Below are 26,273 nucleotides of genomic sequence, written 5' to 3'. Positions count from 1 at the left end.
TTCAATGGAGGTGGGGGAGTGGGCCCCCGTTCCACACCGCCCTCTTTTCCCACACCATTGTAGAGCTGTTAATGTGATGATTGAGATGATTAACAAGGTTGTCTTTACTAAAACAATCTTTATTCCTTACTTTCTTACTTGTAGCTCTTATTTGCTAATACAAATATTTCTGTCATAATAGGTAGAAATCGACTGCAAAACTTTGGGGAGGGGAGGGGAGTGGGAGGGGAGGGGAGGGGATGGGGAGGGGGAGGGATAGCAGGAGGGGTGACAGATGGCCGAAATATATAACTTGACTTGTTAACCGTTTAATAATCAGTGTCAAATAACTCATCGTAAATCCTAACCACTAATCAAACAGATCGTTAAAATCCGCCAATTTCTTTGCTTCTTCAAACAGATTCACTTTCCAGGAGCTAAGCTTACGTAAGTCCAAATCTTCAGCGTATTGTCAGGACGTCCTCAATATAACCGATCATTTCCCGAATGAAGGCCCGAGGTTACGAGGTTCCTACTGCGGCAACCATCGGCAGATGGTCGTGACGAGCCGATCAAGCAATGTGAGGTTAAGACTCCACATCGGTCCCCTCGAAGCAGACATGCCCAAGAAATTGGGATTTATAGCGACTTATGAAACCAAAAGTAAATATCATTTTTTTATATTTATCTTTCCTTGCCATTTAGGTGTCTTAGTAAGCATATTTGGGAATGTGAATAATATCTTGCAAACACAAATATAGCTATTGAAACATTAATAACATTCTTCCTTCTTTTTTTTTCTTGGTCTATAACAGATCAAGATTAACATTCTACTTAAAGTCACCGTTTAAGGTTCATCCATCGTTACCTCACCTGTAAGCATGACAATTATGCTGTAGTTTCATCACCCTTTGTTTCTCTTCCTCAGACTGCATAGGTAATGGAGAAGGCTGCGAGCCCGGATGTGGTGGCATGGATGTATTTCGTGATCTGAATGGTTCGTTCTCAATCAACAGTGTCGATTCAAGTTTGGCGCCATTTTCATTTTGTAATTGGACAATAGATCTACCAGACGGTAACTACATCGCCCTGAATTTCACAGAATTTGATGTGGGAAAAGACCCAGTCACGGGAGTGTGCACAGATTCCGTGGAAATATTCATTACTGACACAGAGGGTATCGACGGCAACAGTCAAATTCTCTGTGGTGATGTCACACCTTACATATTAACTAACTCTTCACAAATTAAAATAGTATTTCAGACTGGTCTGGAAGTACGTTCTCTGGGATTTCAGGTGCATTATGAAAGCAAAGGTAAGCTCGTCGTCATTTTACCCATCAATTTCTATGAAACGTTGGAGAGATCAGGCATTCTTTGCTTGTTTTATTGTTTGTTTTTTTGGGTGGAGGAGCTTGGAGGGGTACGGATTCGCGGGAGTTTTATATTTTATTTGGTCGGGTGAAAAACTAGGTGTTAAGGGGGTCATGGGCCTTCTTTTATAATTTCTAAAGATATTTACAAATACATGAATGTTCACTTACTACACACTCACATATATACATATCCATATCAATAATCATATAGATAACAAATATGATTATTTTTCTGCCTAGATATCCCTGGTTGTGGCATACGAACATACTCTGGTAACGACGAACTCGCAACCGATTCATCGGCGTTTTTATCATTCAACACATATTTACACATACATGAATGTTCACATAGTACAGATGTACTTACATAAACATATGCATATCAATATACATAGCGTAAACAAATAAGAATATTTTTCTATCTATAGATATCCCTGGTTGTGGGATAGGAACTTACTCCGGCAACGAAGCATTCGCTTCGCACCGATTCATCGGCGTTTATCGTTCAACACATATTTACACATATAGAATGTTCACATAGTACACATTTACATATACATATCCATATCAATAATCATATAAGTAAACAATATGAATATTGTTCTTCCTAGATATCCCTGGTTGTGGCATAGGAACATACTCCGGTAACGAAGAACTCGCGTGTACCGATTCATCGGCGTTTATTGCCTCCACCAACTTTCCTAACCACTACCTCCCTAATCAGCATGCTACCTGGCATATTCGTACAGAAGTCGGGACGTTTGTCAAACTTATTTTTCACAAATTCGACGTGGACGGATCACCTGACTGCCGAGCGGATCACGTGAAAATTTACGAAAAGGAATACGAGTTGAGAAGGTTTGTTACGTACTTACTTACTTACTTACTTACTGCCCATTATGCCTCTTGGCACATAGGGCAGCAACAAAAGTCTTCCACTCCTTCCGATCCTGGGCTAATTTTTGTATGGAACCCCATGTGTGGTTCAGGTCTTTAATCTCCCCTTCCTTTGTTACGTACACGCTGCTGATATAAGCAGGAAAAGATTGTTTCATTCCTGACGTGTTTCTATATATTTCCTTTGCCAAAAAAAAAATGGTGAAAAAAGAAAAAAAGATAGAAAAAGAAAAAAAAACAAATATCAATAAAATGTGATCCTCTAGTTTGATGATATAGCCTACTAACCGTCACTTTAAAGTATGCAATGAACTGAGTAGCGGAAAGGGTACAATACAGGATATGGCAATCATACCACAGATTTCAAAAACGCACATAATAAAGTCAAAACAAATGAATTGTCAATAGGTCAGGAAAATGAAATTGAGTACGTTTGTTAAGAACCTGATTGGTGCGAAATTGTAATGTTAAGATAATGTGAGGTCAATATATTCCTAATTTGATCAACTATTAACAACAAAAAACGAGAAATGTCCGAATAGTATTTCGTGGTATGTCACTAGTTATGCAACTCCGACAAACTTTGTTTGTAACCTCTACCAAGTTCTTAGATTTTTAATTCTTATTTTCGATACCAACATAATGATGGTTTGTTAAATTGGCTATAGGGGCACAAACTCTGTTCCGGAATCATTTGGTAACAGGTTTGAATACGTCTACTCAATATTAGTTAGTTTTTTCGAAATTCGTTTGTTACTTCGGAGCTGTTTTTTTTCTATTTCACTATTATACATTTCACTTGATTAATTTCCTTATAAAATTTATTTTTATTTTATTTTCGCAGATTTTGTAATTCTGACCTACCGCCCTCTCCAGTCCGTTCCAGTTTCAACACTTTAGACCTTGCCTTTGTATCAGATTATGCAAATGAGGCATCCGGGTTCCTGGCTGAGTATAGAACAGCACGATACCAATTCAAGGACTCTTCTCTACCTCAACCCCAATCAGAAGGTAACGATTTATCCTCCCCTCTTCCCCTCTTCCCTCCTCCCCTCTTCCCCTCCCCTCTTCCCTCCTCCCCTCTTCCCCTCATCCCCTCCCCTCCCATCCCCTCCACTACTCCCGATCATGCCAAAAGTATACTCATATTATAATGCCGATGCGAGGAGGTAAAGCGGTAAATGAGTTTGCCCGTAAATGGAAATATCAAATTTACTCTCTCTCCAAACTGGTCATAATTCCCGACTTTTGGATTAAATTAGCCCCGAATCAGGGTTCTAGGCCCTGACCTAACATTAATGTTTGTTTGGAAAAGATAACGTTTACATGTTGGCGAGCGATGTGCTGTGTATATATGTATCAGAAAAGAACACACGCTTCTTCTGATATATAGTCATAACCCTGTGACAGACAAGAGCAATATAATATGGTTCTAAAGCATATCATCTTTCAACGCCCGATTGAAAGCAATTCTCTAGACCTACTTAAGTGAGGGTAAAATAGATGTTTGACATTATTCTGTAATAACACTATTTGGGGGGGGGGGGGTGGGGAGGGGTAATTGTTTTCCGTATAATTCCGTTCGTGACTAAGTGGTTTTACCGTTACTGTATTTACCTTTCTATTATAGAACACATCTGCCCACCAGACTGGGTCTCTTTCGATAGTCACTGCTACAAATTTATGACAGCCAGTCAAGACAACCGTTGGACAGATTCTCAGCGTGATTGTGAAGAACATGGTGCTTCCCTGGTTAGCATCAGTAACATCCGAGAAATGGAATTCGTCCATGCGACCTTAACTTCAACATGGTTGACCAATAACACCAAAACATACATAGGTACAATTTCATCATTATAAGTTCACGTGGAGGAGTAGAGGAGGGATGGGGATGTCAGGGGGGGGGGGTATAACTGGTTAAAAAAGGAAGAGACATACCATAAAAGCTTTAACTTTGAAATAGGGCGAGAAATTATGTTTTCCCTATTGTTTATTAAGCTTCATCAAATTTTCAAAGACATGGAACTAGATAGTTTTATTGTTCTTGTTTTAAGTATTTACAAAACCGTTATTGTTGCTTTTACTGTTGCTTTTGTTTGGTTTGTCTTTGCCTTTTAACTCATTGTTTTTAGCAGGCAAGTATTTCTCCTCTTATTTTCAGGACTTCAGCTTGATGGGACACGTGGAATACACGTTTGGAGGGATAACTCACCAATGAGCTATTCTGATTGGTCCGTTCCAACACAGTAAGTAATGTCAGGGGCGTCGGAGCCGGTACGGCAGGTCCGGCGAACGCCGGACCAATATTCACGGGGCAAAAAAAGAAGAAAAAAAGTAGGACTAAGATAAAAAATGGCAAAAAATAAAGAACCAAAATGAAACATACTTCAAAATGTGTTTCAGAAGATTAGTCGGGTGGCAGGGGTCTTGTTTTTAAGCTCGGGAAGTGCATTTTCCTGCAATCTGGGAGACACTTTTTTTTCAAAATTTTCTCCATTACGCTCGCGCCAACCATGGTGGCGCGTAGCGTAGTTTGACCCACCAAACGTCCCCCCGATAATTATGATAGATGGCCACACTCTGATCTGCCGTACCAATCCCAAATAGCTTCCAACGCCCCTGAATGTGCACCGTGCACGTGATGCTGTCGTGATCTTATTCCTCGTTAAAGCAGAGAGATTTTTTTTATATTAAAGATATGATGAAGATCCTAATATGTTGGTATGTATAGGTTAATCTTTCAGAAATACATAAAATGAGACAAATTTGTTTGAGTTCTTTTTGAAGGGAGGCAGGGGAGTGGGAGGTGAGTGAGAAGAAAAGGGGTGGGGTAAGATTGTTATCGAACTCTTTATCCCTTCTCCGTTGATGGAGAAGGCTTTCGAAACTAGCAAACATAATATTCTAATCAAGTCGCTTTATATAAATAAAACAGAAAACCAACAACTACCACAACAACTAAACAACCGAGCATGGAAACAAAAACATAAAGTTAAATAATAATTTATGACCAGGGGAAAATACTTTTCGTATAAACAAACATCATCGAACTCGAAAATTGCATGAAAAGTAGGGATAATTTGGTTTCCATCTTCAATTTACGCATTTCTCTATTTTGTCTGGTAGTCAAGATAAATGGAAAATGCGTCAACCGAATGGTGGAAATATGGAAGAATGCTCCCTCATCGAATTAACGAACCTTCATTCGACCAATCACTGGCATGACGTACCCTGTGCGTCAACTGATACGTCACAATACATCTGCGAGAAACCTGCGCAAATATCAGGTGAGTAAATATATGCATATTCATGAAGAATGCAAAACAACCACCCAGTTGGGAGAATTGTTTCTATACTGTAGTGTCACGTCCCGCTTCAGAGCACTCGTATTGTCAGTATGAGCAGTATGAATATCATGTTTCTATCAGATAAAGTTAGGAACTGTTTGTACTGCCAATACCAGTGCTTTGAAGCATGATATTGGAGTACAGTTTAGAGAGGTATACGCATTAAGAAATTGTCCCAACTGGTTGAATCAATAGTCTGTGTGGGAAAAGATATAGATACTCTTAGACGAGCTGACATCATCACTTCCGCACATACCTCATTCATAGCTCCACTCCTTTGACAGGGACTCTCATGATGCGAACATGTGTTAATGTAACAAAACAAACTGATATTGTACAAGGTCTGAGAGAAACATGTCAAGAGCTGAGTGGATAACTCTACATTACATTGCCGCGCTGCCCCACTCGCACCCCACCGCGCCCACCCACCTCTCCCACCCCACCTCGCCCACCACACCCCTCCCACCACACCCCTCCCATCACACCCCTCCAACCCACCTCTCCCACCCCACCTCTCACACCCCACCCCTCTTATATGTAAGGTATGACGAGTTTCTTGATCTAATATGATTTGCTTTAATTCGATATCATCGTACAATAGCGTATTACATTTAGCACTACAAAGTATTACCCATTTTCTTCTATATGTTTTACCTACATTAGGTCTATGTTGCTGCACGTTATTTAAATATGTTGATACTATACATTCAACAAGTGCTAGCTTGTTCTATTCAACTGTTTATAGAATGCGTTCTGTGGACTGTTGATCTGTATCATGCATGGCTAAATAATTCATTATTAGCCATATACTTATATACAAGATCTGGAGGCATATGAATACATTTATTTCACTTTCATTATATTACATTGTTTGTTTGCTTTTTGCCTTTCTCAAACCCAGAGTTACAAGCCAAGAAAACTGTTAAAGAAATGTTTACCGGAAGTAAGTATTTATACTAATAGTTAAAGGTCATCGGTATTGCCCCATATTTGCTCAAAATTCAATTATTGGTTATCCGTGCTCAAAATGTAGCAGCTATTTTACTTCCACTGTAAAAGCAGTTATCCATTCTGAAAGGGTCTTTACTTTAACATACTAACTGGAGGCCAAGCCCCCGCCCCCCCCCCCCGCCACACCCAGTCCAATGAGTAATTTACCCCATCCCCAGTCTGGTCTCACAAAGTAAAGAGATTTATTTTGCCTTTGGGCCTAATTTTAGATCAATATGTAGTCACAATATACCTAAGAATGCACCATTCGGTGTCTAAATATTCAATGTATTCATGTGGGAGAACCTCCATACCCCCCCCCCCCCCAAGTTAGTGGGAGTCCGCTTCACCGACACAGGACGACATCCCTCCTTTGAAAATCATTAATCCGCCCCTGATATTGTAGAATATTATGACTGGGATATAGCACTTTCAAGGATCGGAGCCTTTAGGAAGGTACTTTTTAAAACTTCTAACAACTTTAATCTTGCTCAAATTTGTGGCCAAATACTGGATACCTTTAAAACATACATTATGCAAAATTTGGCAAGATTTGTCAATGTTAATGAAGCTTATATCTCTTACCCACTTCCTCTCCGTATTGAATTCAAATTTCAATATTTATACCATAATTTCAAATAACCATTTTTCTGTCAGCTTGTCCAGTCTCTATGACTTTCATCAATAACCAATGCATCGCTATCACGCATATAAGAGCGCCCTCTAACGACCTTTTGCTTCAAAACAAGACCTGCCAATCCGGGTTATCATTTGTCCGTGAACCAATCACAGCATCGTTAGAGTACTATATGAATCACGTGATCAGTTACAGAGATAAAGTACTACCAGTATTAGTCAATGTTTCATACCACGTGAACGGAACCCGTTGTAGAGTCTTGAAAACTGAGGGCGGGCTCTGGAAGATGAGGGATATCGTGTGTGACAAAGATGTGAAACTTGGTGGCGCAATTTGTGCCATGTCTCCTCTGGGTGAGAACTACATTCTGTTCTTTGTTTTTGTTCTTTGTCCTAAAAACTGAAGTGATTCGACTTACTTAAAGTCCATTTATTTCCTTCTCGACATATGGGGTACTTGTGTGATCAGGTGATTAAACAAAGGTCCCGGATGTTGTATGATTAAGGCTCATTATCAATGCTCATTCGTTTCCACTGAGGCGTTGAAAAACTGTAAATCCATTTACCCATTTAAACAGTAACAGAAAACAATTACAGAAGACGTGATTTATTTCATGTTTAGTTTTCGCAAAATACCCCCCCCCCCTGTTAATTAACAATGATCATTAACTTGGCTATTGCCTTAAATCAATTAAATATGTAAACTGACGTAATTCTATGTGACTTTCTCAGAGCAAGAACAGTATTGCAGTCCCAACCTCTTCCAGTGTTTGTCAGGAGAATGCGTACAAAAAGTTCAAATATGCGATGGCAGCAAAGATTGTTCAGACGGAAGTGACGAAGAACAATGTTCAACAGGTATTTGCATATTTGACATTCAACAACCAGTTGTAGCTAACAAGTGCCACCTGAAATAAATTATCATTGGCGTGCGGAAGATGAGGGTATGCGGTTTGTGTGTGGGGGGGGGGGGGTATAGCCCCAACCGCCCTCGTCGCTCAGGGATGATTTTGACATTTACTTGGGCCCTACCTTAAGCAGTCGGGGAATTTTAAACTCTCCACCCACTCAAGTACCTTTGAAATTCTGTTTAACTCATTGTAGATTCCTGTTGGGGGGGGGGGGGTGGGAGGGGTTGGAGAGTCCCTTCTGATCAATTAAACTTCCCAATTTTGCTCCTCTTCTGCATGCCCCTCTTCCTCCCTCCTAACCGGAATGCCGGGAATGGTAACCCTGGTGTAGCCACGCAGAGAACCATTGTTTAGTCAGACATAATTCCGGTTCGCGGTAATATTTTCGATTAATCTGTATCGCTGTAATATCAGCAAATACTCAAATTAATTTGGTCTTTGATATTTTCTTGCATATTCTTTTACAGATTCTTTAAAGTCTGAATTCTTTCAGTGTGGTTCTGGAGAATACGTCCAGATTTCATTTTTATGTGATCATAATCCTCAATGTTTGGACGGATCAGATGAAAACGACTGCGGTGAGTCTATTATTTATGTGGATCAACTTCAATAGGTTTAGTAATGATTAATTAATTGGTAAATTATTAGTTTAGTAATTAATTATAGTAAGTGGTGATTAATTAGTTAGTAAGTAATTAGTTTAGTAATGAATTATAGTACGTAACATCGTCATCATCATAATCTAGATGTAGAGAATAGAATGTCGTTATGTTGGTAATGTTGCTGGTCGGATAATTTACTAACAGAAACAGCGAGTGTCAAAAAATACACAGACGGTATAGAAAATGAATTATAACTGCAGTATGAAATGTTTCAGAAGGTAATGAGGGCGGTATTGAAGAACTTAGCATGCATAGACTCCGGATGTGTGACCTGACTAATTCACTCCCGCTTCGGCTTTGAGTACAAAGTTTCTGTATGCTGCCGTGATGGACGAATCTAATTGTAATACGGTAGTAATTACCAACTGTGCGATCCGCGTTATTTGTCATTGCTTACTTTGCTTTCCGCGGTCCCCCTCAAAATTTTGCAATGTCGGTTAGGGTGACTCCATAGTGTTCCCTTTCGGGAAACCAAAGCAGCACCGTCAAGACATGACATTTTGTTTGTATTTTATCCTTTTACAGACTATCCTGTTTGTTCTACTGGTCAGTTTACTTGTCATAATGGTCAGTGTATACAGATGGACAAGAGGTGTGACCTCATACCTCACTGTGTTGACGGCACAGACGAAGCAGACTGCGGTAAGTTCAGACCATTACACATACAGGACGGGAGAAAGGGGAGGGTGGGAGAGGTGGGGAGGAGGGGAGAGGAGGGGATGGAGAGGAGGGGAGAGGAGGTAGAGAATAGGGGAGAGGAGAGGAGGGGAGAGGAGGGAGAGGAGGGTAGAGGTGGAGAGAGGAGGTAGAGAAGAGGGGGAGGAGGGGAGGAGAGAGGAGGGGAGAGGGGAAAGGAGGAGGGGAAAGGTAGAATGATATGGGGTGTGACCTGATACCTCACTGTGTTGACGGCACAGACGAAGCAGACTGCAGTAAGTTCAGACCATTACACATTCAGGATGGGAGAAAGATGGAGAGGTGAAAGGAGGGGAGAGGAGGGGAGAGGATGAGAGAGAAGGTAGAGAAGATGGGAGAGGACGGGAGGGGAGAGGATGGGAGAGGAGAGGAGGGGAGAGGAGGGGAGGAGAGGAGGGAAAGGAGGGGAGAGGAGAAAGAGAGGTGGTAGAGAAGAGGGGAGTGGAGGAGAGGAGAGAGGAGGGGAGGGGAAGGGAGGGGAGAGGAGGGGAGAGGAGATAGAGGAGGAGAGATTAGGTAGAGAGGAGGGGAGAGTAGGGGGAGAGGAGGGGGGAGGTGGAATGGGATGGGGGTGACCTCATATCCCACTGTGCAGATGACACACGTAGCAAACTGTGGTAAGTTGTCAGTTGGGGCAGACTCCGTATAGCCCGATATAAACGACACTTTATAATCGCCTACATGTAAAACGCTACCAGTATTGTGGTAAGGAAAGAAGTAGGATGGTGAGAGCAGTTACTTTATACTTCACTATTTTGACGCTACGGACGACGCAGATGTCACGATAATTTGTCAGTTCTATCCGAAAAATAATACTTAAGAAAATCTGACGATTTTCCAGAATTTTGCGGTCCACTTATCATTCGCATATTTGCCTTGTATTCCCTCAGTACCGGGTTTCTATCTATATATGAATGGTAACAGAGCATCGCATTAATAAGCAAACACGATTCCAAGTGCATCGACTGTTAAATATTTTTATCTCCTCCATATTTCGTAATAGAATCGTCCGATGTAGGATTTCAGTGTTACGATGGTAAATGGATTCCATGGAGGGCGTATTGTGATGGCGTCAAAGATTGCCAAGGCAATAGCTGGGAGGACGAGCCAGAGGCATGTCGTAAGTATGATTACGCTATACATTCAATCTCTCATCTTCATTTTTGCCTCTGAAGAAGATCCTAATGGGATTAGCACGTCAGGGCTTCTAAATGTCTATAAAAAATATTAAAATAAAAATACGGAAATCATTATTTTGCACAAACATCCTTTTTTTCCAGTTCCGATTAACATCCATTTATATTTTTCGCTCGCCAGGCCCTGATCCGCTCACAGCATGTCAACCTCACCAATTACAATGTGGGAGCGGTGCGTGTGAGGACAGAGCTAGTCTATGCCTTTACGATTTTGATCAGTATGGGTACCAAGTAGGGTGCCGAGATGTGGCCCATCTACGCCACTGCGGTAATGCACTTTTTGTTTAACGTTCATTTTTTCAGACATAACGAGAATATGATTGTAAATGAGGGGAATATTAAAGTCAAGTAAATTTCTGTATATTAATGTATTTTAACACTACGTATCAATCTGTACGTGTTCCTACTACGATTGACACAAGCCTTATATAATTGCTAATTCAACCTCCATTTATTTTGCCTTATGTGTGCTAAATATATATATATTTTTACACTTTTCAATTTATTATCCAACGCTAATTTCATTTTCATTTCCTCTTATAATTCAATTAAAATAAGATTTCTCCAATGTGCTTATTTACCGTGTAACCTAAAATCGTTAATTCTGCACTTTTGACACACCTCCCCCACCCACTTTGCTGCACCCACCTCTGTGCCCCCCATCCCCTACCTCCCCACCCCTCCTTCCCCATCACTCCAGTGACATTGAAAGGTGTTGTGATTGTCTTAGTCGTTTTTTTGATGACTTCTTTTCCTTTTGTTCTATTTATAGATTTGTTTGAGTGTAGTAATTTCACCTTCAAGTGTCCTCAGGCATATTGTATACCGTTACACCGGCGATGTGATAACCGTTGGGACTGCCCATCCGGTGAGGACGAAACAGGTTGTGGTAAGTCATGATTTAAACATCAATTAATTTTATTTGCCTCGGTCCATCTGGACCCGACAAGAGGTGGTCTAGGAGGAGGGGTGGGAGGGAAGAGGCTCGGGTGGAGGAAGGGTGGGGGAGGGGATACATACAAGGGGACTGGGTTCAATAAGGGAGATAATATGAAATTTGTGACTGGGAAAATACGGGATAACAAATAGTTTATTCTCATTTTCAGCGAGAAAGAGAAAAGTGCAGAAAGTCGACCCGGTGACATGATTGTCCCCTGGACCTAACCTGGCCCTCGGCGCTTCTTGGTCCATCGCCTGTGCGACATTCTAAATACTCCCTGACTCTGCACGCCTCTGAAACATGTTTACCACCCACCACTCCCCACCTTCCCCTCCCTCTCCCTCTCTCTCTCTATCTCTTTCATGATGTGTTACAGTCTTCAGCTTTAACAAAGAAAACGGAGAACTTTTTTAATCATATGAATTGATGTGAAATAACAACAACAAAATAAGAGAGGGAGAGTCGAAGTCAGAACATTTCTTGTTTATAATATCCTGTTATCATCTAACATTGAAACTAACGTTATGTGTTTTCACAATCTTAATTAAGTTTGTTTTTACATGTACAGATAACTACACATGTCCAAAGGGCTCCTATCGATGTAGAGGCGCCCTTCACTGTCTCACTCAGAACCTCGTGTGTGACGGAGTTAAACAGTGTCCCTCTGGAGACGATGAATGGCTATGTGGTATGAGACTTGATTGGAACTAATTGAATTAATTAATTATTTAATATATGCGTGGCAGGATTGTAGCGCTGTAAGTTAATAAAAAAAAAACTGTTTACAAATTACTTACCTGATGTATGGTTATAAGAGTTCTTTGGCTGAAAATACCAGCAATATTTAATTAAACAGGATTTAGTGAAAATGAATTTTTACTTGCATTAAAATTCTGAAATGATTGTTTATATTTCTATGAAATGAACAATGTTTTTATATCTATATTTATTTATTTTTCTTCAAAAAGGTATGCATTGTCCAGAGGGATGCGTGTGTACTGGTCTCTCCTACTCTTGTGACGTCATCACTGACAATTTCATCTCTAATATTCCCTCTGTCGTCAGACGCCTGTAAGTGGTTGTGACGTCATTTGTTTGTTTGTTTGTTTTTCATATTCCCAGAAGCACAGAATGAGGGCAAAAATTGTTGGCCCATAACACATGTAGCAAATTTGGTTTTCAAAATCTTTTGAAATACATTCACATGCTGAATGTAAGTAAATTAAGACACGTCTTTTACTTGCCCTAATAGAACATGGAAAAATAGGAATAAGAAAGATATTGTGTTCTTGAACCATGCTTAAATCAATGGATTATACACAGGAGTACACCGGCATATCCTATATAATAACATAATGGAAACAACACTGCTCTAGCAATTCTGTTCATTAGTTGGACTATATTCAAAGGTCGTATTAAACAATGAAGGTAAATAACGAATTTTATAAGAAAAACTAAAAACCTGGGATGCTCTTGAAATGTGACAACACCAATAATGAGGAAATAAGAGATAACTTTACATTTGTCTCAATTTCCTCAGGAATTTGAGTGACGTCACATTTTCATCACCCTATGCCTTAATCAAGAAGAGGTCGCTACCAGATAGTAATTTCTCCATTCACGATACAGGGTTTTTGGACCATTTACATCGCTTTACAATGCTCACAGAATTGTAAGTACACGGTTATATTATTTTCTTTTGATATTTATTTATTTATATGTTTATTTTTGTTTTGTTATTATTACATGTTCTGTATTTTTAAGGAGCACTTCCAAGCATTTCATGGTCATCATTATTAATGGTAACAACTGTACGCGTGGGGTTGCGATTAAAGTGTCCCCCCCCCCTCACCCACCCCTGATATCATTACGTTCCGTGCAGTTAAAATCTGCAGCAGGAACCATCATGTCATATTGATAGTATTCCAAATTGCTGCTTTTGCAGTGTTTCCTTCGGTGGATTTGATATTTCTGGTTTGCGAATTGGGAACTTGGCTTGGGGGCTTGTTTCCATACCAACTTCTTTCACCATGGCTGCAATGCAGTGATTATGAATTGGATGTCGCCACCCCCCCCCCCCCCCCTCTCTACCTCAGTATTTGAGAAAGTGGTCAGCTGCTGAGGTACGCTCTAGTCCGTCAGATGAGAACGTTACCTGGAGGTTTCGGGAACAAGAATGGGTGCTATTATTACAAGTCTGCCTCATATCTCACTGAACACTCATCGAAAAGAGAGTGTTCAACCACCATCGTCACATTGATAGGGTTGAAAGTCAGCTTATGGTGGCTTTCTATAGTAAACATTACGAAATACTAAACTATACTAAATTATACTAAATGTAAACTAAATTTATTTTTCCTACTTATAACGTTTAATTGCAGTCTTTATACAGCCGTCTCTCTATACAGTATGCTTGTCTTCGTATTGCATACGTAGGTAGACATAAACCATGAGCCCGTGCTTCTTTTCATACTTATACGTAATTGCTTCACAGGGATCTCTCAAAAAGTGGATTAAGAACCATCACACCCAATCAATTTCAACATCAAGTCAATCTGCACAGTCTGTGAGTATTTGTGTTCCATTCCGCCTTTTGTTTCCTTTTCTCCCATTTTCTTAAATCCTTTTTTTTTCTATATTTTTTTTTCTGTGTGATGAAATAACGTCACAAATAAACCTCTATAAAGAAACAAGACACCGACGGTGACTATTTATCGGCGTTCGGTTATTCGATATTCGATTATTGGTAGTTATGGGTATAGAATTTGTCAAATTTTTAAAACAAAATTATCATAGCTAATTCTCCACTTTGTTTTTTTTTTCATTTATAGAGAAATAATGACTAAGGAACTGAATAATTAAACATATAAACAAGCAATCATTAAACGGGTTATATAATCTGCTTCTTCTCCCCTACCTTACTTGTAGATTCTGTACAAGCTTCCGTCATTTCTCAATCAAGCCGCTAACTATACTTTATGTTTTCCAGGTATCTGAGTCAGAACAACTTAAAGAGTTTGGAAGCAAATATCTTCACAGGATTGCAGAAGCTGATAATATTGTAAGTGCTGTATTTTTCTTAACTGGAAGAAGAGAGGGGGGGGGAGGGGATGGGGTATGAATTCAGTTCTAAAATTAATCTATAATTAGGATAATTAGTTGGTTAGCATCATGTTTTGATCTCTAGAGTAAGGCAGTAGTATTGTTCGATACAGGTAACAAACGCCTACAGTGGAATTACGACCTTCCATGCCGGTTTCGAACCTATGGACATACAATCAGCGTCCATAGCCTAGTGCTAGGGTGTCCGCATATAAAGCGGGAGGCCCGGGTTCGAATCCCGGTGGAGGCGGGAAGTTTCTTCACTGTCTGGATTTTCCAACTCACTAAACTTTCATATATATATATATATATATATATATATATATATATATATATATTTATTTATTATAGACATGTATTTTCTTTTCTTTTCTTTTCTCCTCCAGAGATCTTAGCGGTAATCCCATCAAGAAAATAGAACCCCGGGCATTTTCACATCTAGATCGTTTACCAGAACTGTGAGTGTATAAATTGTAGACTACTGAGATCTTAGCTTTTCAAAAATGAGCAGCAATATACAAAAATGTTCACCATGAGGTATGTTATTTACTTGGGAAAGAAAAGTCCGTCATGTAGGTACATGAATAAGGGTACATAAAGGGGTTCGAGGAGGTAATCTGTTGGTACATACATTTGTCCACCTTTATCGTTTGTCTAGATCTTTAACGTATTCTAAGTCACCCCACCCCAACCAAATCCTCCCCCTCCCAACCCCACCCTCACCCCTACAATGAAAATTGACAACAAATGGAAAAGCTTGTCAACGAAGAAAATAAGCATTCCATTATTGTGTGTGACACAATATTAGTTAATTGCGAATAATTGCGAAAAATATACAATATTAATAATTGCGAATAAGTTGCAATGGCGGCACCAGAATTTCTAGATTTGGTGTGTAGGGGGAGGAGGTGGGGGGCGAAAAGCAATTAGGTGGAAAGAAAACATTTTTTGAGATGGGGCAAACATTTTTGATGTGCAAACATGGATGAATAAAGCGTACATCACGAGCAAATTTAAGAAGAAAAGAGGCTTCAGTTTTGTTTAACCCGGGACCGACTGGAGCAGGGATAACCTTGGTGTAATCACCATGTTTGGGTTGCCCATACCCCTCTCCTCCCTTACTTGGTGCCGCCGTGATTTCTTAGATAAGGCGTATCCAAATATGCGTGAATATTACGTGGCTTGGTCAAAGTAACACAAACTAGTTTCAATCTGTAACCCAGAATACAGCTTTAACTATTACGTTATGTATGATTCGAAGTGCTTTGCGTTTGGGTTTATTCACAGAAATCTGAATGGACTTCTGTTGGAGGAAATATACCCTGGCATGTTCTCTGGTTTGAGCTCATTAAGAAATCTGTAAGTACGATGTATACATCTACTTATAAACCGTACTTTAATGTTGATGGTACTTAGCCTTTATTGCTCAGTGTGGCCCTTTGATCTCCACTAACCAGCATGTTTAAGAACATTGATTTGTAACAATCACCTATACTTTGGGAACAGTATACAATTTAACGATGTGAACGAAAATAATTTAGTGAGGCTTGGTTATGAGCAGATGTCATGATCCATCATAACATTGTTCATGAATTTGAGTGATTTTCAGCCGTTTCAATTGTTCTCATTTAATCTTGTAACATGACGTAATATGACGTAACATGACATTGTAACATGACGTAATAATAATGGGGGGGGGGGGGTTGAGGGGACAAAGAAACGATTTAGACCTGTATTGCATTTCGTGCCGTGTACTAGTAGTGATAACGTGATTTTTGTTTTAATTCCATTTTCAGGTCCCTGAGGGATAATCCAATAACCGTAATCGAGACGGCATCTTTCTTGGGTCTTAACATAACAAGTGTTTTGTGAGTATAATGTTATAAGTATAAGGAGAGGTATAAGTGCCATCAATGAAATTACTTCGCAAGTTTGCAGAAATGTATTACTTCGCAGCAAAGGCTACGAGTGGACAAAGTTTTGTTTCTGTGGCCATCGAGAAAGTTTTCAAAACAATTATAATACTATCCGCGAAACCTTCATACAACTTGTTTTTCTCAGAATTCAGTACGTTGTTTCTCAAATTAATCTTTTCATACGATATGTTAACAGCTCTATTTACCGAACATTGAGAATGACGAACAATAGAATAACGTTATTTATAATAATTTATGTTTTTGTATTTCTCATGATAGAATCTAATCTGTATCCAACTCCATAGTATTACCAAAAATGACTTCATTAGGCATTTCTCGTAGTCTTTATTCAACCGTTCCTTTAGTAAGTTTATTCCGATGGAATAAACATGATTCATTAACGGTTCGATCATTTTGTTTATTTGACAGAGACGTGAGTAATATTGGCGATAAGGATTCACTCCCATCATTTGATCTTGATGTTTTTGAAGGCTTGGATAATTTATCTGTCCTGTGAGTATGAGACTTATTCCTTGCCATACTTTCACATGAGTAACTAAAGTGTAATTCATTTGTAAGTATACACCTAGTCTCGTTCATACTGACTTTTGTCTTGGCTAATTTGTCTGTCTTGTGAGTATGAGACTTATTCCTTACCATACTTTCACATAAGTACCTAAAGTATACTTCATTTGTGAGTATATGTCTAGTCTCGGTCATACTTTTCATTCTTTACGAGCGTGAGCTTACTTATATGAAAGGTGTATATGTGTTACTCGAATTTAATTAATTTGTTAATATAGGTCGCTGGGGCGTAGCTTGACTTCCATTTCCGGGAGGGGGAGGCAGAACATTTTTTCTACCAAAGAATTCTGACCATTTTCTTTGGGGTTGGGGACAAATATTTGAGAGTGGGGGTGGCTACGCCACTGACAAGTCTAACGGTAGTGTCCGTCATACCTACTATGCGTTAAGAGAATGAATATTTGTTTCTACAGTCACTTTCCGCTGGGAAGTACCAGGGACTGCTGTCTAGCCTCTATAGTCCTCAACCAATCCCCATCAATATCCCCTTAGATAGTGTCAAAAGAGATTTACAGAACATTTACAAATTGATTCAAATCTGTTCTTCAGACTTTAAGATTTTTTTTAATGTTTCTTTCATTTTACAGAGTTGCCTCCAATTTTGTATTCTGTTGTCTGATTTCGGATAAAACATCTTGCTCGGCACCACTGGAACAATTTTCATCGTGCAAGGATTTAATGCGTTACTCGTTTCTACGGATTTGTATGTGGTTGTTAGGCTTGAGCGCTCTCCTTGGCAACACGTTCGTATTAGTCTGGCGATGGAGGACCCGCCACAGAGAATCGTCAAAGCGAGTTCAGACATTCCTTATCAGTAACTTAGCTGTCGCAGACTTTCTCATGGGAGGGTACATGATAACCATAGCGGGTGCAGATTTATTTTATCGGGACCGCTATATGATTCATGCAGACGAATGGAAGCGTAGCTTTCTCTGTCAGATGTCGGGACTACTTTCTGTTCTGTCCAGTGAAGCATCTGTGTTTTTATTGGTCCTGATCACGATTGACAGATTTCTAGGGGTGGTTTTCCCATTCAGCGTTCTAAGGTTTCACACAAAGTCAGTACGCGTCGTGGTTGCGTGCGCATGGGTGCTCGCATTATTTTTAAGTACTTTGCCGTTATTAATCATACAGACTCCAGGTGAGCAATTTTACGGGCGGTCAAGTGTGTGCCTTGCCTTACCTCTGACGTCAGATAAGCCTCCGGGATGGATGTATTCTCTCGTTTTGTTCGTAGGAGTTAACTTCGCTTGTTTTATTCTTATATTCGTCTGTTACTTTATTATGTTTGTTGCTATAAGGAGAGCATCCAGGCAAAGCACGAGGAGGAGAGAAGTATCTGAAGAGGTGAAAATGGCGACGAAGATGGCGCTTATCGTTGGGACGGATTTATTCTGTTGGATGCCAATTATCATTATGGCTTTATTGTCGTGGTCAGAAGCTGTCCAAATACCACAGGTAACTTAAATGAGGTGACTGTTGTTTAATTAATTGTTGGAGTTTATCCATCCATAACCTGTTTCTGTGCGCAGTACCCCTTCCCATAAAAGTCTTTGTTTTTGCACACAGTTTGACCTATAACGAATAGGGGAACTTGATCCAAAATCGATACATTTACATGTGAGGTTGAGGAAAACGGAGGTGACTAAAATTATATACCAAACAATAATCAAATGAATTGGATATCAAAATTTACTACTTTTTTATTGTGTAAAAGTAAGAGGACCTGATGTTTCGATCCTAGCAGAAGGTCCTCTATCATATAATGATTTAAAAGTGAACGGATATCAAACCCTTCAGACAAACCCTTCACAGATTTCTAAGTTACTGAAGTGAATTGGAATTTCGATTATCTTGTCTTTCAGGATATCTATGCAGTGGTAGCAGTGTTTATACTTCCGGTCAATTCAGCAGCTAATCCGTACCTCTATACCATCTCGACGTTAGATAGGTCTTGCGAGAAGACCTTTCGACGTGGTTCCATGGCATCCCCAACCCCTAGCTCTTGGAAGAGTGACTGCACTCGAGATCTTAGTGTCAATGAGATGGAGCTCGTTAAAGTACTCAGGACAAACAGCTTACAACCTCCCGTTCAGAACGGTAAGTGACGTCATTCGTTAACTGACGTACTAGGGATATTAAATGACGTCATATTTCACAGTCGTCAGAGCTTTATGACGTCAGTGATTAGTGTTAAGTGAAATTAATGCTTATTAATGTAGTTAAGACAAACAGCTTACAACCTCCCGTTCAGAACGGTAAGTGACGTCATTCGTTAAACTGACCAATGAGGTATGTACAAGGGTTATTAAATGACGTCATATGTTACCGTCGTCAGAGCTTTAAGACGTCAGTGATTAGTTTTAAGTGAAAGTAATGCTTATTAAGGAAGTAAAGACGAATGGTTTTTAAACCTCCCGATCAGAATGGTGTTTTTTGACGTTATTGGCTCATGGACACAAAGAGGTATGTACAGTACAAGAGACATTAATGAAGTCGCGTTATATAATGACGTATGATGATAATGTTACTAATATGGAACGTTTTGAAGTACACAGGACAAATCTCTTACAACATCCTGAGCAAAACTTTGTTATTTCTTCCCAAAGCTATATAAATGGAGTAGAGATTTGAAAGAAACTGCAACTTTTCTATAAAATTTCATTCATTATCATTTGTTCAAGTTTTGGCCAAATTCGCGACTTTTTCTATTCTTTCCAGATTTATGAAAATGGGGTATAGCGCTCTTCTTGCTATATTTCAGGCACAATTGTGTTCTTAACCGTTTCCATTTGAAAGAAAATGCCACTTTTTCTATACAATTTCATTCATTGTTTACTATTATTTATAAGGCTAAATAAAGCCTAACATTCCGAGAAACTACACGTTAAATTTGAGGATAATCCATATTTCAGCTTTAGGAATCCGTAAGCATTGCGAAAGAAAAGTGAGAATTTCATCTTTTTCTTGAAAATTTTGTAAGGAATCCGTATAAGCATCCTGAAAGCAATCGGGAATACTAATGACATTTAATTTAGTGTAAATGCTATTGGAGCGTTAGACAGTACCAAGAAACAACAACGTAAACTTTAGCAGTATAATAGATCTCAAAGATGGTCACTCGTGTTCAAAGTTCAACAAGATTTTAACAGCCATCGTTATAAAGACAGTCCAGTGCAAAATTGCTTTGTGAATGTAGACAGAGAAATATGTCTATGTCATCAGGCAGGATGAATCTTTTCATGAAACTCCCTACATAGTGTTCATTATAATTGAAATTATTCCAGTTTTTTACCATAAGTGAACTTGAAGCAAACATTTGCATGACGTCATCGTAAATATTACGCACACGTGTTTTTAATCTGTCTCACCAATGTTGTTTGTTTGTACTTTTGTCATACACAGATAAACACATGAACGGTATTATGCCGGCTATTGTGGCGGATCTATCTGAAAGTCATCTTCTCCCGATATTGACATTTCGTTGCCGAAATATTCTCCTAGCCCGTCTAATACAGAGGTCGGATTGGCATCTTCAGAAATCTGACGTCACAACCATCGAAAGCGACTTGAAGAAAGCTCTTGATATGCTTCATCGGTGTGGCTTCCTTCACGGCAATGTTAATGAAGATCACGTGGTTATTGATCAAGTGAGTATTTTTCAATTTAATATAGCAAAAAAAAAGGTGAAACGTTTAATTAAATAGATTTTCTTGTAGATGAAACTGAATGCTTAAAAAAAATTGTTTTCATCAGTTCTGTAGATCAAAATCACATCCTCGTAGTATTTTGTTTTTGCGAAATATATTCATATTTTAAAGTTGCTGATATTTGGTAAATTAATGCATCTGGCAACAGTATACAGAGTAATGATGTTATCAGGGTAAACTGAGCTGAAATTGCATTCGGTTTTTCTTTTATAATTTAAAAAAATAATTTGTCCACAGGGAAATCATATTTCTGCAAACCTTAGTTAACTACAGAGCATATTGACCAACAAGGCAAACACATTCCAATTGAATCAAATTTGAATGATAAACCAACACAAGAAAATTCAAATAATAACATTTTGCGTACGTAAATACTTTGCAGAACATCTAACCTAATGACAGTACATACTCCCCTACTGATTTTTACTTCCCAGAGTAAGCTGAAGTTAGGCCAGTCAAATAGAATACATTCAATCAACACATATCTCGAGAAAAAAAAGACATCAACATCTAAATATGGTAAATGTTGTTTAGGATAGCGTTATGTCACTAGTGGTTAAAGCTGTATTTCAGTTGCATATGCCTCATTCCTGTGGTACTATATTTGACCGCCAAAGAGGGGACAGAAACCCAACCATCAACTTTGGCTTACATGGCAGAGGTTTATCTGAAGAACAACCCCCCACCCTCCCTTCCATCCCCCTCCCCTCCTCTCCATCTCCTCTACCCCTCCACCTTGGGCCAGGCGCGGCGGAATGGAAAATTTATTGGGGGGGCTAATGTGTGGAGACTATCTAAGCGGAGCGCCACCATCGGTTGGCGCGGAGCGTACAAGAAAATTTTGGGTTTTTCAAACCCCCCAGATGGCCGGAAACGGCACTTCCCGAGTGTTTTATGCTGCGAATACCTAGCCCTAAAATATTGGTCTCAAGCCTGCAATTTCTCAGATTGCATGTAAAAGTCTGTAAAAACATTGTAATGTGTATATTCGATGGTGTTTTAAGAGAGTAGCTATTACTCGTAGTGTACTCACAAAGACGTTTTTGAGTGTAGTAAGGGGATGTTGGAGAACTGGCTGAAATGAGGCAAGTCATTGGCCTAAGACAAAGTTGTGTTGCGCTTACCGGTACTCACACTCACTGCTTCCACTTTTCACGGGGTGACAAAGTGGTCTATAGCCAGGGGACGAGCCGAGGGTCCCCCCAGCATTAACTAAAATTATTACACCATATAGTATACGTGTGCATCGGACAGATCGACAAGTATGCATTGAAAATGGGCAGATGCACGTTTCGGAGCCTTGGTAAATATTGGGGGGGGCTAATCATGCATTTGCCCCCTCAACTTTTTCATTGGGGGGGGGCTGAGCCCCCCCAAGCCCCCCCGGTTCCGCCGCCACTGCCTTGGGCGTTATCCTTAGTTTAAACCTCGATTTGGAATCTCTCAATTTGTCAATTCTGTGACGTCATGGTGCCAATAGGACCTGAAAACCGTTTACTTTCTCTTTGCTTTTCTGTTGATATTTTTAAATGTTATTTTATCATGTTTTAGAATGTTAGCAGTGCTGACATTGAAACCAAATTGAATGTAATCACTATAGCTGATGGGTGTGAAGTTCATTATTTGAGATTCAGCATTTACAAAACCCATCTCCATCACGGAAAATAAACATTGTAAATAAATAAAAGCAAACTAATATTAACTATTGACGCATATGTGACTCGATAATGTCATATTTAGACTATTTAGTCTTCATCCTTGTTGAAGTTTAATTTATGTCATTTTCTTTAAAATATTTTGTTGTGATAAAAAAAATCAATGAAAATAAAATGAATAAATAATTGCATACTATATGCGTACTAACCCGTTTTCATTAATAAATCTAAACATTTTATCAAATTCTTTGAAATTTCGAACTTTCAAACGTTAGCTGCAATTTTACTCGTTTCATTAAACTTACTCAAGTCGTTTCATATAACAATTGCCTGTGATTTTAATTTCCTCAGACTTCCAACACCAATAGAACAGGCGCATATCTTATAATGCGTGGAGGTGAGATTGAGACAGCAGAAGACGCATTTGGCGCATCCGATGACTCATCGGAAGAGGATGTACATAGTGAGGGCAGCACATACGATAATCATCCCACAACTCTCGTAGACCAAGAAGAGAGAGTGTCGTTGATTCGAAAAGACTGGCAGCAACTGAAGACAATGGTTCAAAGGTTAAATACAATTTGCTAGAAAACAAGATGGCGTCAGATCCTATTTTAAGGCGATGCAACGAATGCGAACTCCGTGTGACCGTAATGAACGGTGGTGTGAAGCTAGCCTATGGTCAGAGCAACTCTGAATACAAGAGGGTGGAGAAGGGAGGGGTGGGGTGGTCAGGGGCTAAAATCCCGGGGTCAATTAGAGGACCCAGAAAAAGACAGGGTGAAGGATAGTGTATTCTTATTTTCAGCCTATGACATGATGATCCCCGGGGTCTGGCTTGGTCCTTGACACCTCTGTTAATGTTATGATGTCCATTCACAGGCTCGGCACCTCTCAGATTTAATAGGATGTCGTCGACGTATCAATATCCTATTTTGGTCCCAAAGAACACTATATGAGCCGGACCTTCAATCCTTGTTTTGTTTTCAATAATAGATGTGGTGGACAGCTATGGAGAGGTGAGCGACTTGGGTGGGAGGCAGGTGGTAAGGGGGGGTCAGAGGCAGGGGTGCAACTACCATTTTTGTACTGGAAGGGGGTTTCATGGGAGGAGTAGCCCCTTCCCTTTTGTACAATTTTGTTAAAATGGAATAACGTCTTTGAATGCAATATTTGTTATATTTTGCAATTTATGAATCAATATATCAAAGACGTTTCGACTGTTTAAGGTTGTTTTGCCTTTGTTATAGTCTGTCTGCCAGTGGGTTAGGGCTGACCTCTTTGATTTTATTCAGTGGGTGGGTGGGTGAGAGCTAAGGCCCATAGCTAAGGCTAAGGCTCATGATCGGAGATGATGAGGAACTTATATGGTCGTTTGAAATCGTCCTAACAAGTAATTATTTACATAAGAATTTAATAAAAGCCTATCATCTTGTTTTGCACTTTGAGACATTCTTACAAGACTTTCATTAAAAGTCGTCGATATAAAATATTTGAAGAGAATCTCTATTATAAAACTTTAAAGATGTGTGTATTTTAAGTGTATATTTGTATATCAAGATTATTTAGTTGATCATGTTTGTACTTTTACAGTATTTTGGACATTCCATTTTTTCCATTTTTATTTTTTAAAAAGATTATCACATCTAAAGATGGATTAGGATGCAAAATCTTTCACTTACGAAAAAATCGTCTCAATTTTTTGGGGGGAATATTTACGTTTCATTCAGAGTGGACCAAAGGGTGTTCCGACTGAAAACATAAATTTAAGCCTCTGCTATGTACATTGTTATCGTTAAGCTATTCAATGGTGAACCTAGTTGTGACTTGGCTGTCTTGACAACATTGCTAATCTACAGAAAGGTAGTAAATATACTAAAGTTAAGGTTTTTTATCAGAATTACGTAACTGAAACGCTGCACAGTGAAACTTCACTTCCTATATGTGGCTGCATAACAATGGTGACTTTTTTTTTGGCTGTGAATTGTTGCTTACATTCCAAATCTATAAATATATACAACAGGCTGACCAAAGTACATGCACACTAAAAGATTAAAGCTTTAATAAAAAAAACAATATAGAATGTAAATTTACATCAGATATCAACTTTGTACTGTTTGAAATTTAGTCGTTTTTCAAGTTTACATTGGTGTAGGCAACCCCACCCCTCCCCACACACACATCCTCCCCCCCCCCCAATTGATTGATTGGCGGACCAGTGCTGAAAATCTAGCTTGATTTAAATTATATAGCAGTTGCTATTGATATATAGTATTAGATATTTCTACGCAGCATTTCCTATCAATAAATAGCATAGAAGTTGATATCTTGCAAAACAGCTTGAAAACAGTAATTTATATCAGTTAACGAGAGAGCTGCGATCATTCTTGGTGACCAGTAAAATGGCAACAGCTAAGTAAAAGTATACCTGTGATGTGATGTAAATAATGTAGGTCAAGCTAAATGTGCAAAATTTATCAAAAGTTAACAGTTTATTCAAGTAGCAACTGATGTGCTAAATAGCAAAATTGCTAACTAGTACAGGAAATAGCAATTGCTATCTAGTACAGGAAATAGCAGTTGCTATCATACATTGGATAGCAGTGACTATCAGCACAGTACGTAGCAAATTGGTCTAGGACAGTAAATAGCAACTGCTATCAGCACAGGATATGGAGTATTCTATTAGTGCAGTAAATAACAAGTGCTATCTGGTACAGGAAATAGCAATTGCTATCTAGTACAGGAAATAGCAATTGCTATCATAAATTAGATAGCAATTGCTATCATAAATTAGATAGCAATTACTATCAGTAGAGTAAGTAGCAGTTGGTCTAGGTTGTACAGTAAATAGCAATTGCTTACACGTATCTGTATAGCAATTGCTTAGGGCAGCAAAAAGGCGATTGAAATCACACGGAATAAAAATTGCTATTACACAGGAAATAAAAATTGCTATTACACAGGAAGTAAAAATTGCTACAAGAAAAGGAAATAAAAATTGCTACGGGAAACAGGAAATAAAAATGGCCACAGTATATAAATAGCATTTGCTAACTGTACATAAACAAAGATTGTAACCAAAACAGTAATTAGCAATTGCTATGAAATCAGGAAATAACAACCACTATTCGAACAGGAAATAAAAATTGCTATCGTATTGTGATAAACAGTTATAAAATTTCTACAAATAAATAGTGTAGCAGGTATTTTGAAGTTTATAAAGGATTTCAAGCTTTCAAAGTAAGAGAAGCACAAATCTTTGTATATTATTATCTTGTACATTCCATTATGGACAAATAATACAGAATGTTTATACAGCCGCAATTATTGTCTATTGTCTCGTTTGTGTGTAGTTTTCCTTTTCCTATACTTTAAAGGTTTTATGGACACCTATGAACAAAATTGTCCTTATAATAACATTAATATAATAATAATAATCAGCAGTTATTTAAACACTCCAATAGGCATTCAAAATCATGAAAATAGCTGCAACTCCCATCAAAATCCATCAAAGATTGACCATTTTACAAGTATTCTCTTAATTCTAGTTTTATTTATGAATAAACATTAGCCAATTATGCACATTGATGATGTAAAGGGAATCACTGTCTTATTTTCTGCTATGTTATCCCTTTGTTTTTATAAGCTTTGAGGCACAACGCAAAACCGGAAA

General features: G+C 38.9%; 1 protein-coding gene across 5 annotated transcripts in view; it reads left to right on the top strand.

Moving 5' to 3' along the window:
• LOC139962600 (uncharacterized) overlaps positions 1–25,920 on the top strand; it is a 139,795-nt gene extending 113,875 nt beyond the window's left edge. For all 5 annotated transcript variants that reach the window (XM_071962732.1, XM_071962733.1, XM_071962735.1 and 2 more), the window contains 28 exons: positions 401–642; positions 908–1,294; positions 1,966–2,212; positions 3,096–3,262; positions 3,882–4,091; positions 4,413–4,497; positions 5,378–5,538; positions 6,500–6,541; positions 7,246–7,578; positions 7,957–8,082; positions 8,603–8,713; positions 9,323–9,439; positions 10,497–10,613; positions 10,811–10,957; positions 11,462–11,578; positions 12,198–12,317; positions 12,598–12,700; positions 13,170–13,301; positions 14,124–14,195; positions 14,619–14,690; positions 15,118–15,189; positions 16,019–16,090; positions 16,528–16,599; positions 17,077–17,160; positions 17,820–18,690; positions 19,098–19,332; positions 20,638–20,882; positions 22,949–25,920. In XM_071962732.1, the coding sequence (XP_071818833.1) occupies positions 401–642; positions 908–1,294; positions 1,966–2,212; positions 3,096–3,262; positions 3,882–4,091; positions 4,413–4,497; positions 5,378–5,538; positions 6,500–6,541; positions 7,246–7,578; positions 7,957–8,082; positions 8,603–8,713; positions 9,323–9,439; positions 10,497–10,613; positions 10,811–10,957; positions 11,462–11,578; positions 12,198–12,317; positions 12,598–12,700; positions 13,170–13,301; positions 14,124–14,195; positions 14,619–14,690; positions 15,118–15,189; positions 16,019–16,090; positions 16,528–16,599; positions 17,077–17,160; positions 17,820–18,690; positions 19,098–19,332; positions 20,638–20,882; positions 22,949–23,185 (4,996 nt within the window). In that variant the 3' untranslated portion in view covers positions 23,186–25,920. The remainder of the gene's footprint in view (positions 1–400; positions 643–907; positions 1,295–1,965; positions 2,213–3,095; positions 3,263–3,881; positions 4,092–4,412; positions 4,498–5,377; positions 5,539–6,499; positions 6,542–7,245; positions 7,579–7,956; positions 8,083–8,602; positions 8,714–9,322; positions 9,440–10,496; positions 10,614–10,810; positions 10,958–11,461; positions 11,579–12,197; positions 12,318–12,597; positions 12,701–13,169; positions 13,302–14,123; positions 14,196–14,618; positions 14,691–15,117; positions 15,190–16,018; positions 16,091–16,527; positions 16,600–17,076; positions 17,161–17,819; positions 18,691–19,097; positions 19,333–20,637; positions 20,883–22,948) is intronic.
• Positions 25,921–26,273: the final 353 nt, after the last annotated feature.

This window comes from Apostichopus japonicus, chromosome 21 (assembly GCF_037975245.1).
Source record: "Apostichopus japonicus isolate 1M-3 chromosome 21, ASM3797524v1, whole genome shotgun sequence".
Lineage (NCBI taxonomy): Eukaryota > Metazoa > Echinodermata > Holothuroidea > Aspidochirotida > Stichopodidae > Apostichopus > Apostichopus japonicus.
Note: the sequence above shows the minus strand (reverse complement) of the source record. Positions and strands in the feature narration are given on the sequence as shown.